This window comes from Syngnathus scovelli, chromosome 13 (genome assembly GCF_024217435.2).
Source record: "Syngnathus scovelli strain Florida chromosome 13, RoL_Ssco_1.2, whole genome shotgun sequence".
NCBI lineage: Eukaryota > Metazoa > Chordata > Actinopteri > Syngnathiformes > Syngnathidae > Syngnathus > Syngnathus scovelli.
In genome coordinates, this window is record NC_090859.1 from 4,541,601 (window position 1) to 4,568,366 (window position 26,766).

At 41.7% G+C, this 26,766-nt stretch overlaps 2 protein-coding genes and 1 long non-coding RNA gene across 9 annotated transcripts in view; 1 reads left to right on the forward strand and 2 right to left on the reverse strand.

Moving 5' to 3' along the window:
- The window catches only part of LOC125979860 (uncharacterized), a 55,792-nt gene extending 45,639 nt beyond the window's left edge, over positions 1-10,153 (forward strand). The window contains exon 3 of the long non-coding RNA XR_011087939.1: positions 3,890-10,153. This is a non-coding gene — a long non-coding RNA (uncharacterized lncRNA). The remainder of the gene's footprint in view (positions 1-3,889) is intronic.
- The window catches only part of tpm2 (tropomyosin 2 (beta)), a 72,473-nt gene extending 53,446 nt beyond the window's left edge, over positions 1-19,027 (reverse strand). For 3 of the 5 annotated variants that reach the window (XM_068652672.1, XM_049738593.2, XM_068652674.1), the window contains exons 1-5: positions 18,878-19,027; positions 15,193-15,318; positions 12,266-12,399; positions 11,886-12,003; positions 11,529-11,599 (exon numbers count right to left, since the gene is read on the reverse strand). In XM_068652672.1, coding sequence (XP_068508773.1) covers positions 11,529-11,599; positions 11,886-12,003; positions 12,266-12,399; positions 15,193-15,318; positions 18,878-18,991 — 563 coding nt within the window. In that variant the 5' untranslated portion in view covers positions 18,992-19,027. Of the gene's footprint in view, positions 1-11,528; positions 11,600-11,885; positions 12,004-12,265; positions 12,400-12,976; positions 13,217-15,192; positions 15,319-18,877 lie in introns of those variants that run through there. The other 2 variants (XM_068652673.1, XM_049738592.2) reach the window with 1 other exon arrangement.
- Positions 19,028-20,392: 1,365 nt separating this feature from the next.
- Positions 20,393-26,766, reverse strand: part of tln1 (talin 1) — a 111,978-nt gene continuing 105,604 nt past the window's right edge. For all 3 annotated transcript variants that reach the window (XM_049738432.2, XM_049738431.2, XM_049738434.2), the window contains 2 exons: positions 24,842-24,967; positions 20,393-23,874 (listed from right to left, as the gene is read on the reverse strand). In XM_049738432.2, the coding sequence (XP_049594389.1) occupies positions 23,740-23,874; positions 24,842-24,967 (261 nt within the window). In that variant the 3' untranslated portion in view covers positions 20,393-23,739. The remainder of the gene's footprint in view (positions 23,875-24,841; positions 24,968-26,766) is intronic.

Consider the following 26,766-nt stretch of genomic DNA (forward strand, 5'->3'; position numbering starts at 1 on the left):
ATCCACACCACCGACTCCATCTCCTCCACTTCTTCTGCTATATGCTCAATCTTCTCCCTAAACTTGTTTTTACTCCCTGCGCTATGTAGCTTCCACACTTTCAACTTGGGAGGATGCTTCTTAGCCCCCACCATCTTGATTCGCAGAGTTAGGTCTCCGATGGCTAGGCGATGCTGAGACACACACTCTTCTCCGGGGATTGCCTTGGCATCCCTGACCAGGAAACGGTCCTCCTTTCTGACCATGATGTAATCTATTGTGCTCTTGTAGCCACCCGAACTGTATGTTACTAATTTGGCTTCGTCCTTCTTGAAAAGGGTGTTGCACAGCACCAGCTCCAGTGCGTCACCGAACTCTAGGATTCTCTCTCCCTCTGCGTTCCGCATGCCTACCCCTGTCCCCCATGTACCCCCTCAAAGCCATCTGACTCCCTCCCCACGTGTTCATTCAGATCACCTCCCAGAATTATGACCTCATTCTGGGGCAGGGATGTCAAAGTCAAACACACCGAGGGCCAAAAAAACAAATTTGCTACAAGCCGAGGGCCGGACTGGTTCAATGTTTATTAAAATATATCGGAATGATTGCACATAGCCTTTTGAACTAAGACCTAACACAGTGTACATTATTTAATGATTAAATGAATATGGCAATATTTTGTTATGGCTCTGTCAGTAACTTCAAGGGAAAACATTTTCAACAGCCAAACAGCAAAAAATTCAATTGTTTTAAAAACAAAATGTGTTTCTTAATATCAACATAAATGCATAAGTAAAAGTGCATGCATTATAAACTGAAAATGTATTATTGTGCTGCTCTATGATCTACCGATCATTGCTTTCAAATCGTAAAATAAAAAAATAATCAAATCAGTTGTATTCTTTCTCATGGCTCTTATCTGCAATTTTCCCTTGGTCCATTCAACTGAAAAATAAATATAAATAAATAAAATTCAAAAATTTACGGCACACAGACAAAACAATACTTTCTTCAAAGAAAAATCACGTCTTGTAGAAACAAATGTAAAAATGTAACCGAATTAAAAAACGCAAAATACGTTGCTGTTCTGTGATGCTCACTTGTCTGAGGCTGAGCCTGATACTTAGAGGTGTCTCATTGTTTGTACAAGTTCATCAATGTTCGGGGTTAGGCTCTGAGGCTCAAAACCCGTTTTTGATCAACTCTCCTTCTGCAAAGGGCCGGGCTGATTTGGCGATCTCTTTTGCCACAATAAAGCTAGCCTTGGCAGCAGCCTCGCTTTGTGATTTAGCATACGTGAACATAGCCTGTCTGGACTTAAGGCCTCGTTTTAATTCTTCCACCTTCTGTAGCTTTTGTTCATATTCCATATTCTTGTCTTGGTCTGTGTGTTTCTTAGACGTTTGATAGTGCCTTCTTAAATTTAATTCTTTCATTACAGCCGCATTTTCTCCACACAGAAGACACACAGGTTTGCCTCTTACCTCCGTAAACATGTACTCTGCCTCCCACCTGGCCTGAAACCCCCTGTTCTCAGCGTCCACCTTACGTTTAGCCATTTTTGAGGAGGGGGGTATCAGAAAGGTGAACTCTGCTCTGACTACTGATGAATAATGAAGCCGCTTGTGCGAGCTGCAGGGACATCGCGGGCTACCGTTGCATTGTGGGAAATGTAGTGTTGGTGCGTGCAAAACACCAGCGGGCGGCTGTGGCCTACGGGCCGGTTCTAATAGTAATTCAATATCATCCAGGGGGCCATAGATAATCAATTCGCGGGCCGGATCTGGCCCGCGGGCCGTAACTCTGACATATGTGTTCTGGGGGATCCCTGACAGCACCATGATGGCCTTGTCCCAGAACGCATCCTTCTCGTCCTGACTTCTGCCAACTTGAGGGGCATAGATTGAAATTACGTTTGTCAGGCGCTTCCCAACGATCAACTTCACAAAGATGATCCGCTCATTTACCCTGCTAATGCTTAGCACTTGATCTATCCACTTTTCAGCGATAAGTACTCCAACACCACCAGTCCCTTCATTGCAGCCTTGCCAGAAGAACTTGTACCTTCTGCCGATTGCATCCAGCATCCTTGCACTTCTACCCTTCCATTTTGACTCCTGGACACAGCAGACATCCACCCTTCTCCTGTGTAGAGCCTCTACCACCTCCCCGGATCGGTGCGACATGCTGCCGATGTTCCATGTAGCCACCCTAACACATGCCCCTCTCTATTCCGGTTCAGGCCTCCCCGCAGTCCATTGGGCTGAGAGCCATCATATCCACCTGCGGTTTGGCCTCCTTTTCCATCATTCTTTTTGTCGTAAGCTGATGAAAATGCCCACGGGGTACTCAAGGCTGTACCCCGCCTCTTCTGTGTTTGTCTAGCCATTCTGAGAATATTTTTGGAGCAAAACTTTTTACAGTCGGATGCCCTTCCTGACACCAACCCAAGGGGAAATTGATCTGTAGGGGTTGACTCCCTTAGCCCATTCCTCTCCCGAGGAGCCCACTGGGCAGTGGTACTATTTAACCCATAGTTGGGAGCTGATTCGTGGGCACCAGGGCGTGTCGACACACCGGTGGGCCTGCGTGCCGCACGTCTAGGGGCCAGACCTCCTCCGAGTCCCTTGTAGTTTTGCCTGGGTACGTGTTGTACCCAGTTACCATGTGTCGCCGCGTGGAGGCACTACATAGCGCTTGCTGTTAGAGAGGCTATGTACTGGCAGGGAGAGACTTACACACTCGGCTCTCCCGTTTGCATACTGCTAGCCAGCGGTGAGGGTTGACAGTGACAAGTGACATGCACTGGGCACTCCACCAACACACTAGACGCATCACAACAACCCAACTTGGTCCTATGAAGTCAGACACAGAACGTGTAAATTGTTTATAAACCGAGTGTTAGAAAAATCCATCCATCCATCCATCCATTTTCTGAACCGCTTAGTCCCCACGGGGGTCGCGGGCGTGCTGGAGCCTATCCCAGCCGTCATCGGGCAGTAGGCGGGGGACACCCTGAAGTGGTTGCCAGCCAATCGCAGGGCACACAGAGACAGACAACCAATCGCACTCACACTCACACCTAGGGACAATTTGGAGTGATCAATCGGCCTACCAAGCATGTTTTTGGAATGTGGGAGGAAACCGGAGTGCCCGGAGAAAACCCACGCGGGCCCGGGGAGAACATGCAAACTCCACACAGGGAGGGCCGGAGGTGGAATCGAACCCGCACCCTCCTAACTGTGAGGCGGACGTGCTACCCAGTGCGCCACCGAGCCGCGTGTTAGAAAAATTGTATATATATATATATATATATATATATATATATATATATATATATATGTTATCATGCGTTCTCTAATGAGTACTTATTCATAATGTTACTGCTCAGCATGCTTGCTGCTTTGCCTTGCTTATTCTTATCTTGTGCAACAGAACAAAAGGATTACGGCTGGGTCAGGGGCGAGATGACGGTTGTGTCAAACAAGATACTGCTGGCATCTTAGCAGAAAAATGACGTCCACCAGAACAGATCGTGAAAACAACACGTCAAACGATGCGCCATGAACCTTCTGATCTTCCTTAAAGAACATCACTTTCTCTTTTTATCTCTCGGAATATTGCTTAAACTGTTTTGCTGATATAGCCATATGTGCACGCAACACTTTGTGCATTACTTTTTGTTTCTTTTCTTACCAGACGAAGCCCGCAATCTTTTTTTTCCCCCTCACCCTCAGGGGCTAATCGTCTCACACTGTGGGTAGGGCATTCCAAATAAAAAGAGCGAGGAGTGTAAACAGATTTTTAGTGTAGTCAAATTGTAGAAAGCAATCTGTATCTCACTCCTCGCGAGAAAACTCAATATTCTGCCTCACTTGTGTTTGTCTGCTGATCCTTTTCTTTTATACAGATATTCAATTAGCACTTTGAACCTGACAGAAATTGGGGGCTCGTCCGGGATTCTCAACAGACCTATTTCGGGGGTCCAGCTGACTTTTCGACGCAGGACAAGTCCTTGGCCAAGGCACATAAAGAAACCCTTTTCACGGGGCTGACTCGATGAATCGGCTGGACACCAGAGTGGTTGACGAGAACATCCGAGGAAAAGAACCAGCAGACTGTGAGTACGAATATTGATTCTGTTAAAAGGAATGAATGTGCAGTGACAAGAGGTCACTTAAAACCTTGACAATTCTAGACCCTATCAAGTGCAATTAGAAACAGTTAAATTCCGCTGGGATGATGGAGTCCCCTGACTTATAAGTCAGTTAAATTCCATGAGAGGGCGGACTCCTAGTACAGGTAATTTGGAGCAGTTAAATTACGCTCAGGTGTCGTGGGGCCTCCTAACTTAACCTTCCTAATGTGTTAGCTTTCTGCTGCCATCTGTGGTGTTAATGGGTCATTTTTGACCCGTGTATTGAATCAGCCAAAAAAAAAAAAAACAACCTAAAAACAATCTTTTTCATCCAATGTTTTTCTTAACTCTTGTTTAGCTGGTTTGGCTCCCTTATCCATGAAAAGATAGGTTTTATATCTACTTCAAGAAAAGGGTAAAATAAGTTTTTTTACACAATAGGAAGGTTAAAGAGTTTAAAATCCACGGGAGGGCGGACTCCCCTGCTTGCCTGTGAGACGATAAGAGTGCGCATTGTGTGTGTGTGTGTGTGTGTGTGTGTGTGTGTGTGTGTGTGTGTGCGTGTGTGTGTGTGTGTGTGTGTGTGTGTGTGTGTGTGTGTGTGTGTGTATGGTTTGACTGAGAGTGATCTCATTTGAGCTCTCCTTTATATAAAACACACAGGATTGTAAACAGTGGCTTTGTGCGGAAGCAGAGGAAAGGAGACTTACCACTCATTGAATATTTTACCACTGTCCTGCGAATTAAATTGGCTTTAGGACACTGTAGGTGCCATTCGAATTGCCAACTCCGAAATTTAGAAAAATAAACCATGGGAAAATCAAATAGCAAACAAAAGTCGCTACCCCGACATGAATTAAATTGCAAAGATTGGAAATTAATGGAAGGGGTCGACACCGAAAATATAAAATATCTTGACAAATGCATATTTTGGACAGAGATGGGGGGTTGCGTTATGCGACGTGGCGGTGGCGAGGCTCTCCGCACTTCAGTTGCTCCTCCCAACCTTGTTATCAGCTGGGAAGATTGTCATGTCTATGTTGTGGGCCCGTGTGTTTGTTTCTGTGTATTTTGTCTTTGTGTATCAGTTCGTTATAAAGGTTGGAATTGCGTTAAATTGGTGCACGAAAACGGTGTGCTAGACAATGGTTTATCAGATTTGCATTGTTAAATGTAAAAATTAGAAATTATAGAATAATATGAGGGTTGTGGGCAGAAACTGGTCCGACGAGGAGAGTGCCCAACCCTCATAAAAATGTGAGAGTAAGAGAAAACATACATTGTAGAACTGGATAAAATTAGGTTAATGATTAGAAATCAATGGTGTTATTATTATTCTCTTATCCCCTGCATTGCAAATGTCTTCTTGATGCAGATAGGTTAATAGGCTAGGACTTTAGTGAGGAGATAATTTATCAATTGATGGGGGTTAGTAATTGTCCAATTCTAGTCACATGTTTTGAGGGACCACAGCAACATTATATTTAATTTGCAGGCCATTATTTAGTATGATATGACAGTGTCTAGCTAAGTAGACTGTTCTATCAAAAAATGTGAGAGTGAAGGAGGAGGTTTGCTTTGTAATCCGACATTTGGGTCCCATTTTGAAGAGCATAGATGTTTGTTTGTTTATTTTTAAAGATATATTTAACAGTTTATCTCGGTGCAGTAAGGATATAGCAATTTTGCAAGACTTAAAATTAAAAATTAAAAAGCAAAATTACATTCTCATTTTCCCAGATGAGAGGAAAATTGAAAGATAAGGAAGACGAAGAAAAGATAAAAAAGAACTTGCTGTTGCACAGACAGGAAGATGATGACACAGCTCGCTTAAGAACCGCAGCTGAGAATGTGATGAATGAAGATGAGAAAAATGATCAAATTACAAAGACAGATGTTGTGGCACGGCAAAAAGAGCCATCCTTTCCGTCTTTGTAGCCCAAATTAAACAACTCATTGCTTCCTATAATTTGAGAGGTGATGAAGTACAACAGGTTTTCATGGCATCCTTAACCAAACATTGGGCAAGCCTTAAAGGCACCTGGAGTCCTTTTGCTCTCCAGGGCTGTCCATTGGAATATAACGGGGTGCCATTACAAATACAAATTGACCAACTATTGGGCAGGATAAAAATAAAATTCCAACGTAGAGCAAATTACACAGACATTGGCCGAACTAAACAAAAAGAAGATGAGTTGTTTGAAGACTTTAGACACAGACCAGAAAGAGTGTTCAACTGATGTCTATGATCAACAACTCAAAAATGCTCTACATGCAAATTTGCTACCAGTATTATGTCGAAAACGAATAAATTCAACACATTTTTTTCCTATAAAATGGTGCCGTTTGGGTTTGAAGTACATAGTCGCTTCAAAGGAGGAAAAGCATGATTTAAGATACGCGATTGATCAATGAGAAGGCTATCCCTTGTGCCAGGGGTCTCATTCCCCTTCCTGACGACGGCGAATTCCATGATTGTGTCGATGCTGCTCAACAGATTGCAAAGGCTCTGCCTGATTTGGGAGATACGCCTCTGCCAGATGGTCATGTGGGTTTTGTTGGTGGGTCTTCTAAGAAAAATGAATTTGGTGTGACCCTTACTGGGTATGCCATTGTTACTGCTGACGAAGTCTTGGAGGCTGCTAAACTGCCATCCTATATGTCAGCACAGGCCGCTGAGCTCATTGCTTTGACTGGGGCCTGCAAATTGTTTGCAAACAAGTCCGTCACTATCTGGACTGATAGTCAGTATGCTTTTGCTACAGTGCACGTTTTTGCTCAGCAGTGGAGCAACCGTGGCATGATAACTTCTACGGGGAAGCCCGTCACCCATTCCACATTACTAACTCAACTTTTGGACGCTGTCCAGCTACCTTTAAAGGTGGCAGTTTGCAAATGTGCTGCTCACACTGCAAACTCTGATCCTGTTTCTCTTGGTAATGCTTTTGCTGACAAATCCGCTAAGGCCGCTGCAGAAGGCCTCCGCCATGTCCTCTCGTCTCTCACTGATCATGATTCGATGTCACACATCTCCCCTGATGTGTTGCTTGACATGCAGTCTCAGAGCCCCTCCCAGAAATGACTCTCTTGGGAAAAACGGGGTGCAACTAAAAACACCGATGGTCTTTTTGTGTGACCTTTGGGCAAACCTGTCTTGCCTCGTAACTTGTTCAAATGGGCTGCTATTTCGAGTCATGGGGTCACCCATGTCTCGACGGGAGGGTATGGTGAAACAAGTTGAAGCTATTTATACGACATACGGTTTTGCAGCTTTTTCACAAGGCAATTTAAGACCTCAGAGAGGAAAGTTCCCGACTCCATTGTATCCGTTTCAGACAATACATATGGTTAATATCCAATTACACAAATGTGAAGGGAAAGAATATTGTTTTTTCTGCATTTATTTGTTTTCTGCATTTATCTCATTGTAAAAAGGTGATCTCCGCAGACCCAACCTAAGTACGGAAGGTGAGCAAAGTCTGGTAATAGTGCCTGATCCTGGTGCCAAGATCCAGGGTTGACACGAAAGCTAGCAGAAGCCAATTTCCAAGACACCAACCCGAAGCTCAGGGTGTTGACTCTGAGGAGATCCAAAACATGAGCATTAGAGAGTCATTCGTAAAGTGCTTTAATCGGGCTGTAGCCTGCGCAAAGTCTACCATGCGCTTTTGGTTGCTTTTGCTGGTTTGTGTTATTGTTATATTTTTTTTCGGGGGTTATTTTATTTGTATGGATATAGTACCATGAGCCTCGAACATTCTTCTCTCAGGCAACTACCAACGCTGATTCTAATCAATATGGCTCATGGGGAAAAATTGCTAGACATAAGCGCAACACAAAATCCCCTTTTGATCATGTTGTTTGTACACCAGAAACGCGTTCCAACTTGCGTGCCATGGCTTTTGTCTTGGACTTACAATAACTCATTAATGTTTACTGTGGCTCCTAATACATCTTCTTCTATTATTTTACCTATGAAAAGTTTGAAAGGTTTTCGAAATGGTCACCCCACTACTGGGGATAAATAGCTCGGATATTGGTGGTATTTAACTAGTCACCCGGTTAGCACCGACTGGGGCACCCTTGTCACCACACAAACGCAAGATTTTTGGCTCTCTGGTTCCAGTGAAGAGGCTGTGTTCTTTGCTAAACGAGTAACTTTGAAGAATCAGGGCACAAGCCTCCTTTTGACTCTTACACTCCCTGATGGTCAAATTCGTTCTCCAAATGCCACCTTGTTTAACACTTCTTGTTGGGGTTTTCAACTGTGGGCTTGGTCCTCTGGAATTGATCCTCACTTTCCTATTGCTATTTGCATTAACAAAACAATGTCGATCGCAGACCGTCCTATTATAAATAATTACACCCTGTCAGCAGGAGCAAAAATCACAAGTATGCTCCTCACTGATGTAGACAGCTATTTTGTAGCCTCCACAGGAATAAGCGGTCAAACCAACAACTGGCTTCTTATGGATGAGCAAGCCGCAAAGATGGCTAACACCAGTTGCATTGCATGTATGGGTCCAAGACCTCTTTTGAAAATCATACCTGCAAATATAGTTCCTAAGTGTGCTGTTGTTTTAATGTTAAACTCGTCCATTTCACCCACTCATAATTGTTTTAAATGGAATAAGGTTTACCCTGTTGCCTCTATGACAAAATATAAACCCCTTTTTTCGTCCAATGTAGCTAAGGGTAATTTTACATGCGTTAGATTACCTGGTACCGGTGAGAAGCTCGGCAACCTACCTACTCCATGGTGTGGGTCCATGACCAATGTCACTGCCCCTTTTTTGCTCATTGCTCGTAGTGATATTTGGTTTTGGTGTAATAGTAACAAACTTTATGATAGGTTGCCTTTAAACAGCTCTGGAATTTGCGCTTTGGTAACCCTATTGTTTCCTGTTCATTTGATACCAATGTCCTCTTATGATCTAACATCTTTTGCTAAGTCCGTAGTGCCCGTATTCTGGCCGAGAACGAAGCGAAACGCCGAATGGCAGGGCGCAGCTAATCCAACTTACACAGACGCCGTTGGTGTTCTTAGAGGAGTACCGGATGAGTATAAGCTGGTAAATCAGATAGCAGCTGGTTTTGAATCCGCCCTGTGTTGGTGGTGTACTCTTAACAAAAATGTTGACAGGATTAACTACAACCATTACAACGTGCAGAGACTTGGAAACTGGACCGAGGCGGGTTTCAAGGCGGTCCACTTCCAACTGGCCGCTACTTCCCTCATGGCTTTCCAGAATCGAATGGCCCTTGACATGCTACTCTCAAAAGAGGGCGGTGTCTGCAGCATGTTTGGTGAGCAATGTTGCACATTTATTCCAAATAATACTGCAGCCGACGGAAGCTTGTCCCGGGCCCTTGAGGGTCTGCGGACCTTGAATGTGAAAATGAAGGAACACAGTGGGGTGAACACGGAGGTTTGGACCGACTGGTTGAACATGTTCGGAAAGTACCGCACCCTGGTTTCCTCGGTCCTGGTCTCCATTGCCGCTTTCTCTGCCATTTTGACCCTGTGTGGATGTTGTTGCATTCCTTGTCTCCGATCCTTAATTAACAGGCTAGTTACAACTACTATCTCTCCACCAGCTGAGACTTTTCCGTTGCTCCAAAGGGATGACCTTTCGATCGACGGGAGTTCTTTCTCTAGTGATGACTCTGTCAGCGAATCTATTGTGGTAAACCCGTCCGATTTGTTTCCTGTCTCTGGCTTTGACGATTAAGACTCAATTTCCTCCCAAGTGTACGTTAGTTCTTGCGAAATTTGATCCCTTGGCTAAAAATCTTTTGAAGTGGCCATATGGGTGATAAGTTAGTCCCCGAGAATTTATGATGAACAGGGGGGAATTGTTAGAAAAAATAGACGAAGCCCGCAATCTTTTTTTTCCCCCCTCACCCTCAGGGGCTAATCGTCTCACACTGTGGGTAGGGCATTCCAAATAAAAAGAGCGAGGAGTGTAAACAGATTTTTAGTGTAGTCAGATTGTAGAAAGCAATCTGTATCTCACTCCTCGCGAGAAAACTCAATATTCTGCCTCACTTGTGTTTGTCTGCTGATCCTTTTCTTTTATACAGATATTCAGTTAGCACTTTGAACCTGACACCGAGTTTAACTAAAAGTTTCCCCAAAAAGTGAAGAGCGACCTAATATAGATTAGAACAAATGTTTAAATATTTTGCCTTTTTCTCAAATAGTCGACTATAGGGTATAAAGTCACTTCTATTGAAATCCATAAAAGTTGTACATATCTTCATAGAATAAAATCACCCATCCTTCTTAAAAGATGAATGAAATTTTCAGTCATGATCATGTGTGCAGGATAGAAGGAGGAATGAGAACAGTGTTGAGATGGCAGGTTTTAGGAGGAGAGGCCAACAGCTCAAAATGAAAACCATGGCAGCAGTAGCACAATAAATACCTCTTCCTCTCCGCACATCATGAATTTCAAATTCTGGTCCATTAACCCGAACTCCTCCTCCAGCTCCCTCACTCGCCTGCAGGGGTTAGTCCATAGCCAGGTGGTTTGGTAGAGGGGGAGGGAGGGGGAGCAAAAGATCCCATACAGGTGATGGTGGCGGTGTAGTGAGCCACACATTACATAGTGATCCACAGGGAAACGTAAACATTTGTCTCCATGTCATTAATATGTGCGTTATACCCTGCCACATGTGATTCACACATCTATAAAATCCCGCAGCAAGGAAAAAGCACATGCAATTGATGCAATTGATGATGGTTCATGAAATGATACAAATGAACGTGCAATTAAATAACTCACATGAATAACTATTCAAAAACGGGTTTTCAACACTTGGGCCCCATTTTTAGGAGTGGCACAAATTCAGGGCGGCGGCTGGCGTAAGTGTGAGCCAGAAGTGACCAGTGTTGGTAATTTTGTGGACAAAAGCACAGGAGGAGTTCCAAATGGGCTGTGTTTACAGCTGATTTAAGTCACCACTAATTTATCAGTCAATCGGCTTCCTTTAAAAGGGGGACAACTCACAGTTTAAATGGAGATATCTGTGTGGAAGAAGACGATGCATATTGTCACTGTTCATGGCCACAGGGTGGCAACAGAGAGCAGATAAGAAGAATGAGTTGATAACCGCTGGTAACTTAAATATGTCAGTGGAACTCAGTGCTTTTCTGCCTACACAAATCCACAAATCAAATCAGCTAGCATTTGCACACTGCTGCAGATGCACTGTTTACAGCTTTTCCATTATGTACTAAGTCCTAACATACCAAATGTCAACATGAATATTCAGTCGGACCTGAAATTTGTCACTAGTTCGTCCCATGTGCTCATCGTACGGATGACATGATCTTTGCTATGACATGAATAATGAATGATAGTTGTTGTGTCGGTTTTGCTTTTTTATGGCACAAGTGTTGACTTACGCCTCGGCCACCTCAGCACGCTCCTCTGAACGCTCCAGGTCGCCCTCAAGAATCACAAGTTTACGTGCGACCTACAGACATGTACAATACACACATGAAAAGTCACAACACGTTTCCTAACTGAAAACAAAAGAATGCAGCATTCACATGCAGTGTTTTGGTTCAGAACATTTTAAAAAGCACAGTTGCTTGTTTACAATGTTAGTGTAAAGTCCTGCTTTGAGATTCATACTAACTTCAAATCATAAACAAAATGTGTCATTCCCCTAATGTGAGTACACAACATACTCTCTGGATTTAGAAACAGTGGATTTGGCAAATAAGTGACAATGCCAATAAAGAGGGGATGTGTCTCACCTCTTCATATTTGCGATCGGCTTCTTCAGCGATATGTTTGGCCTCTTTCAGCTGCATCTCTTGGATCTCCATTTTCTCCTCGTCCTTGCTTGCTCTGTTCTCTATGACCTTCATTCCTCTAAATCACAAAAATATTATTTTGTGTGTAGATGTGTAATGTAACCAAATCATCACCATTACGCACCTTATTTTTTGCCACACAAGTAGGTTGATCGTTACACTTTTCAATTTCCAATAATGACATTGATTACCAGTATTGTTTCAACAGAGGGTTGAGTTACAGTCATGTGTCATACTTTTTATGAATACTTTGATTGAGTTTAGGGGGGAACCATGGGTGGCAAGAAGAGCTAAAAATCTTGATGGAGTGGGTATTGCACCTTTCACTCTCATCAGCAGCTTTCTCAGCTTCCTCTAGCTTCTGCAGAGCAGTAGCAAGTCTCTCCTGAGCTCGGTCCAACTCTTCTTCCACGAGCTGGATACGCCTGTTTAGAGATGCCACCTCAGCTTCAGCCTGCCGAGACACAACACACAAATAGAAATATTTATCAATATTTTTTATTTACTACGTGTGTCTTTTTTAACTAATTTATTTTCCAAAATTCCAGGCCATAAAACTTGGGAACTGGGAAAATGTCATTTGGGTAGATGAGACAAAGCTACAGGTTTCTGTAAACACATGAAAAGATGGACGGACGGATCAATCGATGTTTTTATCAATATCCGAAAGGCGATTCTTCTTTCATCATCTCCCATTTGTTAACGGGCAGATATGCCATATTAAATATGGCAATCGTTGTGACGCACAACACGAGCGGTTGAAACTGCTCCGGACGGGATTCTCTGTATAATTTATGATGCCGAGCTGGTTCACTTCCGGAAAAAACTTGCCAACATTCAGATGAAACTTTACGTTTAAGCGTCATAATAGTACTTATGTTTTTAACGTTGCGCATTTTATTGCTTATCTTATAAGTTTATCTTATAGGCAATAAAATCACACAGTGACTTATAAGCAATAAAATCACGAAATATGAGAACAATTCGCAAAAGCACGTATCGGATACTATCTGTTTTCATTGAGTACCTACCGCCTTTCTCGTCTGTTTCTCAAGATCAGCCTCTCGGAGCAGAAACTCGGCTCGGTCCTCTGCCTCATAGGCCACTTGTTGCAGCATTTGAATTTTTTTTCTCAGCGCGTCTATCGACACGAAAGTCGCCATAGTGCTTAAGCCTGTGTTGTTAAGTGTTACCGTGGCTACGACCTCCCGTTGACACTCTACAGATGATGCTTTGAATTGGGTGGCCAGTTTCCGCGCTGCGTCCGCCATATTTGATGTGTCAGATATGCCTGAATCCCGAACTATTACGGGGCTTTGTTAAACAGGCTGGTGGTGAAGACACAATCAACAACCCCTGATGCGTTCTGCCTAAAATCTAAAAACAATTTAAAACATGTCAACACGACTTAAAATGGGTTTACGCGATGTAAAAAATGAACATTAATGTCTGAAAACATAATAATGAGGCTGGGAGATTATGAAAATTTGATAATTACTATTACTTTTGATGGATTATTTATATTTATATTAAAAAACATTCCTGCTTGGTGGGCTACCTAGGTGAATATAATACAGTCAAGCCTCGGTTTTCGACACCAATTTGTTCCAGAAGCCGGTTCGAGAATCAAATTGGTCGAATTCCGAATCTATTTTCCCATTACAAATAATGGAAAAAATGTAATTCGTTCCAAGACTTTCTAAGCATTTTTTCATTTGCGCATTTTCGTCCGATCGCACAACTGCAGCGCACCGCCGAACGCGCAACCGTAGCGCGTCGCCGACCGCGCAACTGCACCGCGCTGGTTGCATTATTGTGACAGAGCCATCGCTGAAATTTAGAAAATATTTTAAAACTCCTGATGTACTTTCCAAAATTCAATTGGACCTAAGTGAGCAGGGAGCTTAATTTTGTCCGATCGCGCAACTGCAGCGCACCGCCGAACGCGCAAACGTAGCGCGTCGCGACCGCGCAATTGCACCGCGCTGGTCGCATTATTGTGACAGAGCCGTCGCTGAAATTTAGAAAATATTTTTAAAGTCCTGATGTACTTTCCAAAATTTAAGTGGACCTCAGTGCGCAGGGAGCTTAATTTAGTCCGATCGCGCAACCGCAGCGCGCCGGGCGCTCACTGTCGCATTGCTTTAAGAGCGTCTTCGTGTTGTAAAATGACGCTGCTCTCGAGCCATGCCCATCTGAAGCAGTTCCTGATCCCGTTCGACTTGTCTATTTCCCCAACACGATCCTCGTCTTTTTTCTCTAAAACTTTCGTCATGCTGGCTAAAACTTTTGCTAATTAGGCAAATGAGTAGGCAAAGGATGCGACGAAAGTAGCGCCAAAATGCTGCAGAAAATAAGGCGGCTGTTGTCGCAATACTGCTGCCAGCCACCCTCATATGAAAACAATTTTCTCAACGGATCTACACGATTCACGAAAATGATACTCCCAACGGAAAAAAACACGGAAATCCGCGGATCCGCGGAAGATTCTCATCCCTGTGGGAGGGTGCCGGTTCGATTCCACCTCTGACCCTCCCTGTGTGGAGTTTGCATGTTCTCCTCTGTCCGCGTGGGTTTTCTCCGGGCACTCCGGTTTCCTCCAGGCACTCCGGTTTCCTCCCACATCCCAAAAACATGCTTGGTAGGCCAATTGAGCACTCCAAATTGCCCCTAGATGTGAGTGCTGATGGTTGTTCGTCTCGGTGTGCCCTGCATTCGGCTGGCAACCGGTTCAGGGTGTCCCCCGCCTACTGCCCGATGACTGCTGGGATAGACTCCGGCACGCCCGCGACCCCCGTGGGGACAAGCAGTATAGAAAATGGATGGATGGATTATTTATATCATGGGTCCTACAGACACAGCTGTGCCCAGCAGCAGCCTGATTGTGAAAAATGATTTTTTTTTTTTACCCAATTGTATTGCTTATGGCTAATACCATCCTGGCATCCAATTGACATTAGCTAAAATAGAAGATGTTGCTGGCAAATTTCACTGTCAGCAGAACGTGATACTAACAGTTTTAATAACAGTTAAGCTGCAGCTGTTAGCTGAGGGACCGCGACGGGTTAGCAACTTTACACTGGAAGTGACGATGGTCATTTGGCCCAAGCTTTTTAATAGGGTACTCTTGAAGGTCAAATTGAATGTCTATGATTATCACTAATACATTAGGTCTGCAATTAAATCTGGATAGTGCATGTTCAAAGTGGGGTGCTTCAAGTAGGGTTTTCTCTTCGTCGCCACTTACATCTGCTGCCTTTTTTTCAGCTTGTTCCAATTTCTCCTGGGCATCCTTCAACGATTCCGAGTATTTATCGAGTTCATCTTCCACTCCTTTCAGCTTCTTCTGTAGACCCAGCAGCTCCTCTTCCAGCTACAAGGCAAAACGTACATGTCAGAATCAAGTAAATGTGTGGAGTAATGAGATAAATTTGAATTTTGGGGTGGACAACATAGTAAGAAAGTACATACATACATTTTCAACATGACTTGATTAAATCGTTATTTATTGGTCACTGGTGAGAGGGAGTAATGAAGTAGAAGTTGATTTTTCAGTTATATGTACAGTAACCCCCCACCAAGCGCAGATTACAGATTTGAGATTCCACTATTTCACAGATTTTTTTTTTTTAGTGAGTTACTTTGTTTTGTTTTGCCTTTGATTTATTTTTGCTGTCAAGTGGCACACTAATTATTTTGGCACAAAGTTTACTAATAAGAAGAACAAAACAAGAAAAGTCAAAGTCTGCTTTATTGTCAATTTCGTCACATGCCAAGACACGTCTTGTAATGTATTGGAAACCATTTAAGTGCATATTTTATTATTAGAACATTAAATAATTGTTTCAAACATGTAAATAATACATCAATAGTATAAATATACAGAAAAGTTTGTATAAATATTGAAAATATAATTATTATACGTGTGTGCGTGTATTATGTTAACAAGAAGTACTGGGCAGGCTAATGAGTTAGCGGAAAGATGCTAATTCGCGATCGTACTAACACGCGAAAACGGACCTCTAAAGGAATTTAAACGAATATTTGGAGCAATACTACATTGTCCTAAACGTTAGACACGTGATCGTTCATTTCTCTTGTTAGGAGACCCACTGACATAGTCAATGACTCCTGTACCACTGTAACCGACATATGTACACGATCGTAAGACAGGAAGTGGTATCGCCTGAAAACGGCCTTCAAAATAAATCACCGTACCTCAAATCAAAGCACGGCTGAATAACATAAATAACATGGCGAATTCTTAACACATACTGTAAATATGTTTTTAGAACAATTTTTATTATATTTTTTATAACAAGGTACAAGTGTACATACTGCAAATATGTTTTTACAACTCTTTTACTATTATAAAAAAATTCTATAACAAGGTACAATACTGTAAATATGTTTTTAGAACTCTTATTATTATAACAATATTTTTCTAAAATGGTACAAGTGTACGCACTACAATTGTGTGGGCACTCCTTGCCTTCTGCTGGCATGTCGGCAGGTTTTGTGCCATAATTCCTCAATTTTGAAGTTTTATCATGATTTTTACATTTATTTTAATTTGGAAAAAAAATCCGCGATGTAGTGAAACCACGATAAACGAAATGCGATTACTGTATATTGAAATGCATGATTTATTGATGATGAATTGAGTCATGATTCATTCAAGAAAATATCACTTCTTTAATGTAATCACAGGGAGCTCATTTCGCGGACACACTATTTGTGCTATATTTTTTTGTGCTATACCCATTGGTCTTTGTTTGTCCCAATATACTGTGCCTTTAAATATGTTTGTATTACATATTTTCAAGACCTTTAAGAATGTAAGTCCTGTAAATAACTACCTGATTTGTTCTTTTCATGCTTACTTCCAACAGAGGTTAACATAGTTATAAGACGTTTTATTTTAAATTAGGAATTCTACAAATTTGACACACATTGTCATAAATTGAAATCCAGTCTGACTGTCGTAAATTAGCAGTGGTTAACTAAATTTAGCATTATTTAAAAGGAAAGTCAGGGTGGAAAAATATTAGTGTTTGTGGAAGTAGAATTTGAGCCAAACAATGAGGCTGATAATTGTTTGCATCATTGCCTCCTGCTGTCAAATTAAATTAAATTAAATTAAATTAAATTAAGATTCCGCATGTCCTTCATTCCCACTGCTGTCAAACTCTACAACATGCGTGGCGCCTGATAAAATTGTGGTTTGTCTCTACCGCTAGTAGTGGCACCTGTCTTTGTCCTTGTCTGTTATTTATCCATTTATACATTTGGCACTTGTCTCTTGTATTCTTGCACACTTGTACGCTTTTGTGACAAGTAAATTTCCCTGCTGTGGGATAAATAAAGTTCTACCATCATCATCATCATCATCATCATCATCATCATCATCATCATCATCAAATTGACGTCAAAGCACCCACATGCTAGCTTTGTGAATGTCATGTGACCAAAAGAAGTGAGCTGTTGGCCCGGTAATTTGTCTTCTGACTTCCTATTCCCCAAGTGCATTAATAACAATAGCGTGTTGAGACCAGAGGGGGCAAATAGAACATATTGCAAAGGACATTTTTTACTTCTGCTTTAAAAAAAAAAGATCATGCCAAATGTTCGCAAACTTTAAGCACAGACCAGCTGCAACAATAGTCAATGTTAAATGTGTGAGATGGCACTTCTAGAATGTCCCCAAAAACAAATGTGCTTTCCATTTGTCTCCTGCAGCCTGTAGCCATGTACAACTTCTTAGTTACAAATAGTGTGGGAATCCTGATCTTGCAGCCACAATTTTTGCCAATCCCCTAAACTCTTTGTGTGAAATAATGGTTCTCAAACCTTGTACCTCAAGTAGGCCTGAATACAACCTAAAAAATAATGAGCACTGGCCAACATTAAAATACAATTGCCTAGTTGTGTTCATGAAAATAATACAGCACTATTGCAAATCACTGCAGCATTACACAGTTAATGAAATATTTGAAGCTACTAAATGGATGTGTTTGTCTAATTGTACTGTGCAATTGACTGGCAAGCAGTCCAGATTGTACCCTCTCTCTTGCCCAAGTAAAACAGAATAGACTCCAGCCAACTGATGACCCCAGCCGAGCAGGATAAGCCTTGAAATAGATGGATCGACATAAATAGACATGCCTTCATCGAGAAAGGATTGTTATGTTATTGTGATCGCTAAGAGCTGGGATCCTCTGAGGACAATTGCTATGTGAAAGGTTGCACAGATGAATTGTTGATGTTTATTTGTGGCTCAGTATGTAATTCTTTGTATTACACTGTGGAGATAAAAATGGTAGAAAAGTGGCTCATCCATATTAACCAAACACTACGACCAAAGATGGCAAATCTGTTCCATGAGAATATTTCAGTCCCTCATCATGATTTTACCTATAGCTTTCGAAATGAAAGCTGTTGACTGTATAACATTATTACGTTTTCTAGCCATACTTATTACACTACCATAAACACATCGACAGAGGCTAACAGCATTAGCATCTGGAATAATGTAAGGAAAGCTATCCTAGGACATTTTATTTTTACCTTGTTTGGAAATAATATATTTAGAGATGTTCATCTTTTTTTCTGTTTTTCCAGTGGCAAATTATCCTTGAGCACTTCTAGTATGCAACTGATGCATACAGCATACTGTATTGTTTGTTTTATATTACATCATGTGTTAAGTATTCAGTTCACTTCATTAAAAAACATTAATCCTCCCCTTATCTGCTTCCAGCTTTCCATTGACTTTGTTTCCTATCTTTCTATGTACAAAATCTATTGTTTCTAAAATTGCCCATTAAAAATTTTAATTTAATCAGCTGGAGAGGTAAAAGAAAACTCGATTTAAAATGTATGTGACTTTCATTAAAGGGCTTCAGTAAGTAGTCGGATGGCGGCGTCATCACCTGTTTGCATTTGTCCTCTGCTCCTTTCTTGTCCCCCTCTGCCTGTTCTGCCCGGTCTATGGCATTCTCCTTGTCCAGCTTCAGCATCTGCATTTTCTTCTTGATGGCCTCCATGTTTCCTCAGGTTTGTTGTACGGTTAGTCTAACAAAAACAGACTCAGCACGGTGTGAAGGGAGCAAGAGAGGACAGGAGAACCTGCGAGGTGGAAATCTTGAAGATGGAAAACCAACTGAGTGAGCCCCCACACTTTTTCCACTGTGGGGCCGCCTGTGGACCTTGCCCATATTTAGGCAATGACAGATGTCCATTCTATGTGTGTGACGCTGGATCCTGTTTGGTCTGCTTCGAGCCACAGTATATTATTTTTTCTTCAAATTATTATCATTTCATTTGATGTGTATGCGCCAACATGAAAAATAATGAACATCCTAGCAATGACACTGAATGAATTTACATATACTAGTTTAGGCAGACTTACTTATATTTACTTAGTTAGGTAACATCAATGCAAGTTAGAGTTTGCATATTCCAATTTCACCATTTTTTTGGTCACTGTATATTCTTACCTATACTGTATTTTGGGTTACAGTAGCAGCTCAGCTTGAGATGCATCAAATGAAATAGGACTTGGGTGGAGGTGAACCTTAAAATGGCAGTATAGCTCAGTGTGGAAGGACTTGGCCTGCAGACCAGAATGTGGCGGGCTCTAGGACAGCTGCAGTTAAAAATATTGGTCATAAGTCTCTTTCAGAAATCGGTAGAGGTGTGGTTTGGATTGGAAAACTTGGCTCCAGAAACTGCATAGGTGCCCTTACTGAACCTCAAGCAAGCTCTTTGATGGTGAAATATTGCTGTGCTGCTCTCTTCCATTTAAGTCACCAACGATTATCATATGTTCATTCTGTGTTTGATTGTCTGTTGCCACATTGGCTTACATTGTCTGTTGCCACATTGGTCAAGCGCAGTGCCGAAGTTCCGGGCACACAGATTGTTGTGTCCTTTCCCACACATTTTCCATTCAAGATGTGAGTGTGTCACATTTAAAGGGAATGAAGGGAGCTGCTTTGTTTGGTCAAGAATAAAGGTTGTGTTACTGCCCACAACGGCGCAAGACACCCTTATTTTTCAAATACACTGGCTTGTGCACATCTGCAAAGTTACTGTCAGTCAGCCTAAACCGCCTCTAGCAGATCTAGCTAGATTTATGCTACGTGCCAGGCTGGATTTGCGCTGGTCATGAAAATAGAGACGCTTAAGTTTTAAATGGGCTGCTGTCAAGGACAGTGTACTTCCATGATCATTGGGGGGCACATGGTGCACAGGAGGGGGGGGGCAATCTCTCTCTATGTTTTGTGACATTTTAAGACATCCATTCAAACGTTATGAAAAGATGATCAAAAAGAAAACTGGCCAAGAGGCCAATAGCAACACTGAAGGACAACGTCCATGCCCCGCTACGTTCTGAGCTAACTGGGGCCATTTGTGTCAATGTGGACAAGAAAATGGAGATAGTGCCAATGAAAACTGTTTTTATTGCATAGACAAAGCTTTTACATTATACCGCAGTGTGGTATTGTTTTACATCAGCATTATATTTATACCCATGTCACAATGTGAAATAATGTCTTTAAAAGTACAGATTTTTAAGTAAGCAGTGGTGAGTTTAAATGATGCCTAATTACTGAAGTGAATAAGTGCATCTGGGGATAAATGACAGGCATCGGAGAATGTATTAAATTACTTGATACATTCCATTGAGAGGCACTTTAAAAAATAATTATACACTGTGAAAACTAGTGATTTAACATTTGTATCTTAGCACAAGTAAATAATCATGTAACTTAAAAAGAATGCATAGACAGACATTCGTAAACTATACTGACAGGGATACCTTACAGTACTGTCATTAGTTATGCATCAGACGCAATACTTTGGCAAAGGTTCAATTACCGTATTTGCCGGTGTATAAGTCGACTCGGTGTATAAGTCGACCCCCTAAAATTCGACGGAAATTTACGATTTTATGATATATCCTTTGTATAAGTCGAGCTCAATTGTTGCATTATATTAAACTTCAAAATTCAATCAGAAATATGCGAAATTTATTGACGAAATGTGTTCAAATTCGCGAGTTTGTAGCGAGCGATCTATACGCCATTTTAAAAATTATTTACTTTATGACCCTGTGATATTACGCGCCGAGAGAGACTAACAACAATGAACACTCTTAGAAACTGGTTTATTTTTAGTTAAGAAACAACAAATTATAATTATAAAGTGATTGCCGGTACATAGAGTTCAAAATTCGTCTTCATCGTCGCTATTTCCGAAAAGCTCGTTCCATTCGTTTTCGTTTAGTTTGTCGTCATAAAGGGCATCTTCTTGGTCTTCTCTATCCTCAGTTTCCTCCTCCTCTTCCCAGATAAGGTCGTCTTCTGTCCCATCGAGAGCGTTGGAAATGCAGCATTTCTTGAAGGAGCGTTCCACAGTAGACAGCGACACATCATCCCACGACTGTTTAATCCATCCTGTTATTGTTTCTAACGATGGTGCTTTCATGACTCCCCTTTAGTAAACTGCTTCTCGCCTTCTACCATCCAATTACTCCAATTTCCTCTCAATCTGTCTTTGAACGGCTTGTTCAAAAAAACATCAAGTGGCTGCACAACACTTGTTAGTCCACCAGGAATAACGGCAACATCAGTGTTGTTGCATTTAAGTTTTCTTTTGACGGAGTCCACTGTATGGGCTTTGAAAGAATCCCATACGAGAAGACTTTTCTTCTTTAACATTCCTCCAGGTCGACAGTTCCATACTTTTTCTATCCAGATCTTGATTCCCTCCTCATCCATCCATCCTTTTGGATGATTGTGAATTACTACACCAGAAGGGAACTGTCCTTTCGGTCGAGTTTTTCTCTTAAAAACAACCATCGGCTTCAGCTTGGTACCGTCAGCTAAGCAGGAAAGAACCACAGTGAATCTAGACTTTTCGTGGCCTGTTGTTCTCACGAGAACAGTTTTTTCACCTTTAGCAGATACAGTTTTCGATGTAGGCATATCAAACCATACCGGTGTTTCATCCATATTTCCAATTTGCGATAAGTTCTATTGTTCTTTTTTTCTCATCTTGATTACAAAGGATTGAAAGAGAGTTATCTTTTCCTCCAAATCTTCAGGCAGTTTCTGAGAAAGTTTAGTTGTTTGTCGTAGCACAAGGTCATTTCTCTTTAAAACTCGTGAACACCAACTTATAGTTCCTTTGAAATCGGCAATCTTGTTTTGTTTAGCAGAAGCCAAAGCTCGCAGACGAATCATATTTCTTGTGACGATGAACCCACACTTTCGTTGCTCCTCGACCCAGCATACAAGTTCTTGTTCAAGTGCTGGCCACTGGCAGCTTTTTCCTCTATTAGCACATGTGTTTCTTGGCATCGCTGCTAGCTGTGTTGCATTGCGTTTCCAGTCTCGTAGCAGTTTCTCATTTACGCCAAACTTTCTTGAGGCAGCACAGTTGTTAGTTTCTTCGGCAAAGTTTACAACTTGCAGTTTGAACTTCGCAGAGTATTTCATTCGTTTAGACATGGTGATCGAATGTTTACGTTTCGGTAGTTATTGACGTTGCGTGACGCGCGGACGTTGTCGGAGTTTAGGCGATGACGGGCACATTCGCTCAATACCCAGTACTTCCCCCTAGCAGTCATCGTCGCTGCCTGGCTTTTGATGTTAGTTTCTTCGGCAAAGTTTACAACTTGCAGTTTGAACTTCGCAGAGTATTTCATTCGTTTAGACATGGCGATTGAATGTTTACGTACGGGTAGTTATTGTCGTTGCTTGACGCGCGATGACTCGCACATTCGCTCAATACCCAGTACTTCCCCCTAGCAGTCATCGTCGCTGCCTGGCTTTCGATGTCCGTTATTGAGGTGAGAATATTTGAAATTGTTGCTGAGGATGCGTGTTAATGCGACGAACGCTTTATAATGATTCAGTTTCTCGCTGTTTGATGAGCCTGACGGACGCACACCCACGCACAATGAGATGCATGAGAAACGGCCTTGGTTACCATCACATTTGAAGCGATGAATACGAAGTTAAATTTTATGACTTGGTGTATAAGTCGAGGTCGATTTTTTTCGGTCGCTTTTGGATCGAAAAAGGTCGACTAATACACCGGCAAATACGGTAATCATTTCATATCCAAATAGTTACTACAAAGTTAAATATAAGGCCTCCAGGTTTTTGACCAGTCTGTCAAATATAATCCAAGACTAAATACTCCCATCGTTTAATTAAAAAAACTATGTTGTAAAATACGAATGAAAGTAAAATAACAAATAATTTGCTAAATCTGTTAAAAATATATTTTTCCCACACTTCCATTGCAGTCTCATTATCAATATTGCAAATACTGTCATGTGATCGTGACACATTTACACATTGACCTCTTTTAAAAATGCTTTCTCACATAACATTTGCATAGAGATTTTTGTACAAAGCATAGATTGTGTTTACTTTCAACAGTCTAAATTCTAAATTTGAGATATGAAGGCAGGAGTTTGACTTTTTGTATGAAGGCACATGGCATGTCTGCAGATCATACAATTATAATAATAATAATAAAAAAAACTATAAAGTGAGCCCAATAATTTGAAACGTAAATAATCAAATAGTACATAAAAGAAAGCAAGCATACCTTGGTAAGGATTTAAGGTATACACATCAATTTCTGTATCAAGGTTAATCACTGGTATTACAACACATTTGACTTTGACACAAACAAATTTTGAATAATTGTTTTGGAATTAGGGTTACCCCCCTTTCTCAGGATTCCATGGAACACCATTGCACCAGTGATTCGCTCACTGTTCCTGACCATCTTCCCGCAGCTCTGAGGGTAGAAACTTATACTGCTGTTGCCTGATCATAGCTAGCCTCTTCCTGGCCTCATCCAGCTCCCTTTCTTTGCGAAGCATTTCCTCTTGTGCAGCGATGATCTGCGACGCAACACAATGAAATCTCATTATTCAACCAAAATACCTTACATGTAAGGTTTAACTGATGAAGATAAGGACTGACAATATGTGAATACCTGTAAAAATTCTAGATAGATTATTTGTGTCTGCTACTGGTCACTGGGACAACATTAATTAATGGAATCCTGTCTTGTGATTTGATGCGGCTTTTTGATTTTGATTATGTCAAGAATGTGTGATGACAACTAGGTGAGGAGTACAGAGAATATTGTGTCTTGCCTACAATCAATCATAGTCGGGGGAGGGAGTATCATGCTGTATGGATACATGAGCACTGCAAGAAGTGACTAAATTTGTGCCCTCCGAAAACTTTGCTATATTCAACATTTTTGGCTGTAACAAATGTATGTCTGATGGCTCAATGTCTCCATTACAGCACACCTGACCTCTTCCTAACTAGGGCTGTCACTATGGAATATTTTCAGATTCGATTATGCCATCAATTAATCAAAAAATCATAAAATTTAATCTTGCATAAAAGTGCATTAAAAATTCCTTTGTTTCCCATATCCTGTTTATTAACAAATTAGTGCTAGTTTTTTAGTATTAATTAGTGGATAAAAACTAAAACAACAATTAAATAATATCACACAAAAGGTATTATTGTACTCAAAACTTTTGATTGTGTTACTGGTGCGGTGATTGTTTAAAAGCAGATATTTGCAGTTTCTTTTCATGAATGACTACCAAAAAAAAACAATTAATGTTGAAAGGCTACCATTAAGTAATTTGTCCAATTTTAAGTTGAAAAACAGCTATAAATGATTATTCAATTACTAGAATTGGTGTTTATTATTTGATAGCTAACTATATGTAGATTAATTAATTAATTTGGAGCTCTATGGCTCACCTGTGGAAGACCATCAATTGTTCACACTGACATTCGATCGTCAATTGGAATGAGTTAAATGTCTCTCGTTCGACTAACCTGAGCAATACCTCCGACCATCTTGCTCTTGACCACCACTGCTTGGTCATCCTGAGCATCAAACGCTGCTTTCTGTGCTGCCTTCACCAGGTTATCGGAAGCTCTCTTCACAGCATTACCAGCAGCCTACAGAAACACATACATTGGTTAACACAAAGTCCACATACATTGGTTAACACAAAGTCCACACCACAGGTGGCATCTAAAAAAAACAAAACAAATAAATCGTATGTCTACCGCAACTTTTAATGAAGGCCATCTGTTTTGATAACGACGTACTTTTAGGGAAATTAGTGAACATATTTAAAGGTTCGTCTCTTGTGAGCAGTAACTCCTTAAAGGGAAAGGGACCAACCACTTTTGCTCTTAGACTTGAAAACCATAATAAGAGGCCTGGATATGGCTGTAAAAGGAAAAAGTGTGGTCTGGTATACTGCATTCAAAGTCAAACATTTCTCTCATTGGTTAAGGAAGTGGAGCTTTCTCCTTTTGTGGCACTGTGGGCTGGAGCAGACGCTGAGCTAGCAGTAGATGACAGTCTTGAATATATTATATAATCATTTTATTTCATGGGCGGCTCGGTGGCGCCCTGGGTAGCACGTCCGCCTCACAGGAAGATGTGGGTTCGAGTCCACCTCCGGCCCTCCCTGTATGGAGTTTGCATGCTCTCCCCGTGTCCGCGTGGGTTTTCTCCGGGCACTCCGGTTTCCTCCCACATCCCAAAAACATGCTTGGTTGGCCGACTGAGTTCTCCAAATCGTCCCTAGGTGTGAGTGCGAGTGCGGATGGTTGTTCGTCTCTGTGTGCCTTGCGATTGACTGGCAACCGGTTCAGGGTGTCCCCCGCCTACTGCCCGATGATGGCTGGGATAGGCTCCAGCACGCCCGCGACCCCCGTGGGGACAGAGTGGTACAGAAAATGGATGGATGGATTTTATTTCATCCTGGGTTAGAATGTTACTGTTAATCAGACCCTAACATGAACTTTCAACAGCTGTAGGCTTCCACTGAGGTTTCCTCTCTAACCTAGGAGGGTCACAGTTCAACAATAAAGCTGGTGTCAAGAATGATTTGACGTGACTGTTACAAGAATTTTGTCACAGCTATCATAAAACATACATTGACTATAAAAAAAAAGTTAAAGTCCCAATGATCGTCACACACACATCTGGGTGTGGTGAAATTTGTCCTCTGCATTTAACCCATCCCCGTGTGATGTTGATCCATCTCCTGGGAGAGAGGGGAGCAGTGAGCAGCAGCGGTGCTGCGCTCAGGAATCATTTGGTGATCTAACCCCCCAATTCCAACCCTTGATGCTGAGTGCCAAGCAGGGAGGAAATGGGTCCCATTTTTATAGTCTTTGGTATGACCCGGCTGGGGTTTGAACCCACAACCTTCCAGTCTCAGGGCGGTCACTCTACCACTAGACCACTGAGCTGGTTATATTCCAGTACAGGATGTAATACAGGATGTAATTCACCCTTTATCCAATGGTTACACTCACATCGGGCCAGTTCGACCACGTTTTGACGTGATTCCCATTCAGTCCTGTCACCCAGTGGCATAGCATTTTGTCACAGATATCGTAAAACATATATTGACTGTATTCCAGCACAGGAAGTAATACAGGATCTAATTCACCCTTTATCCAATGGTTACACTCACACCGGGCCAGTTCTACCACATTTTGACGTGATTCCCATGCAGTCCTGTCACCCAGTGGCATAGCACACTGGGCCGTATATCAGTCATGCTTCATAGAAAAAAGAAGGGGAACAAATCATTTTATGTAAAATGTTTTAAACGACAGCCTTAAAAGATGGGGAGATTAGCTTTAAAAAGTGTCATTGCAAAGTGAAGGGACAAGATGCTGCTAATAGTGTAAACATAGGTCAGCAGGCTAATTTTTCCAGTTCTGGGTGCTAT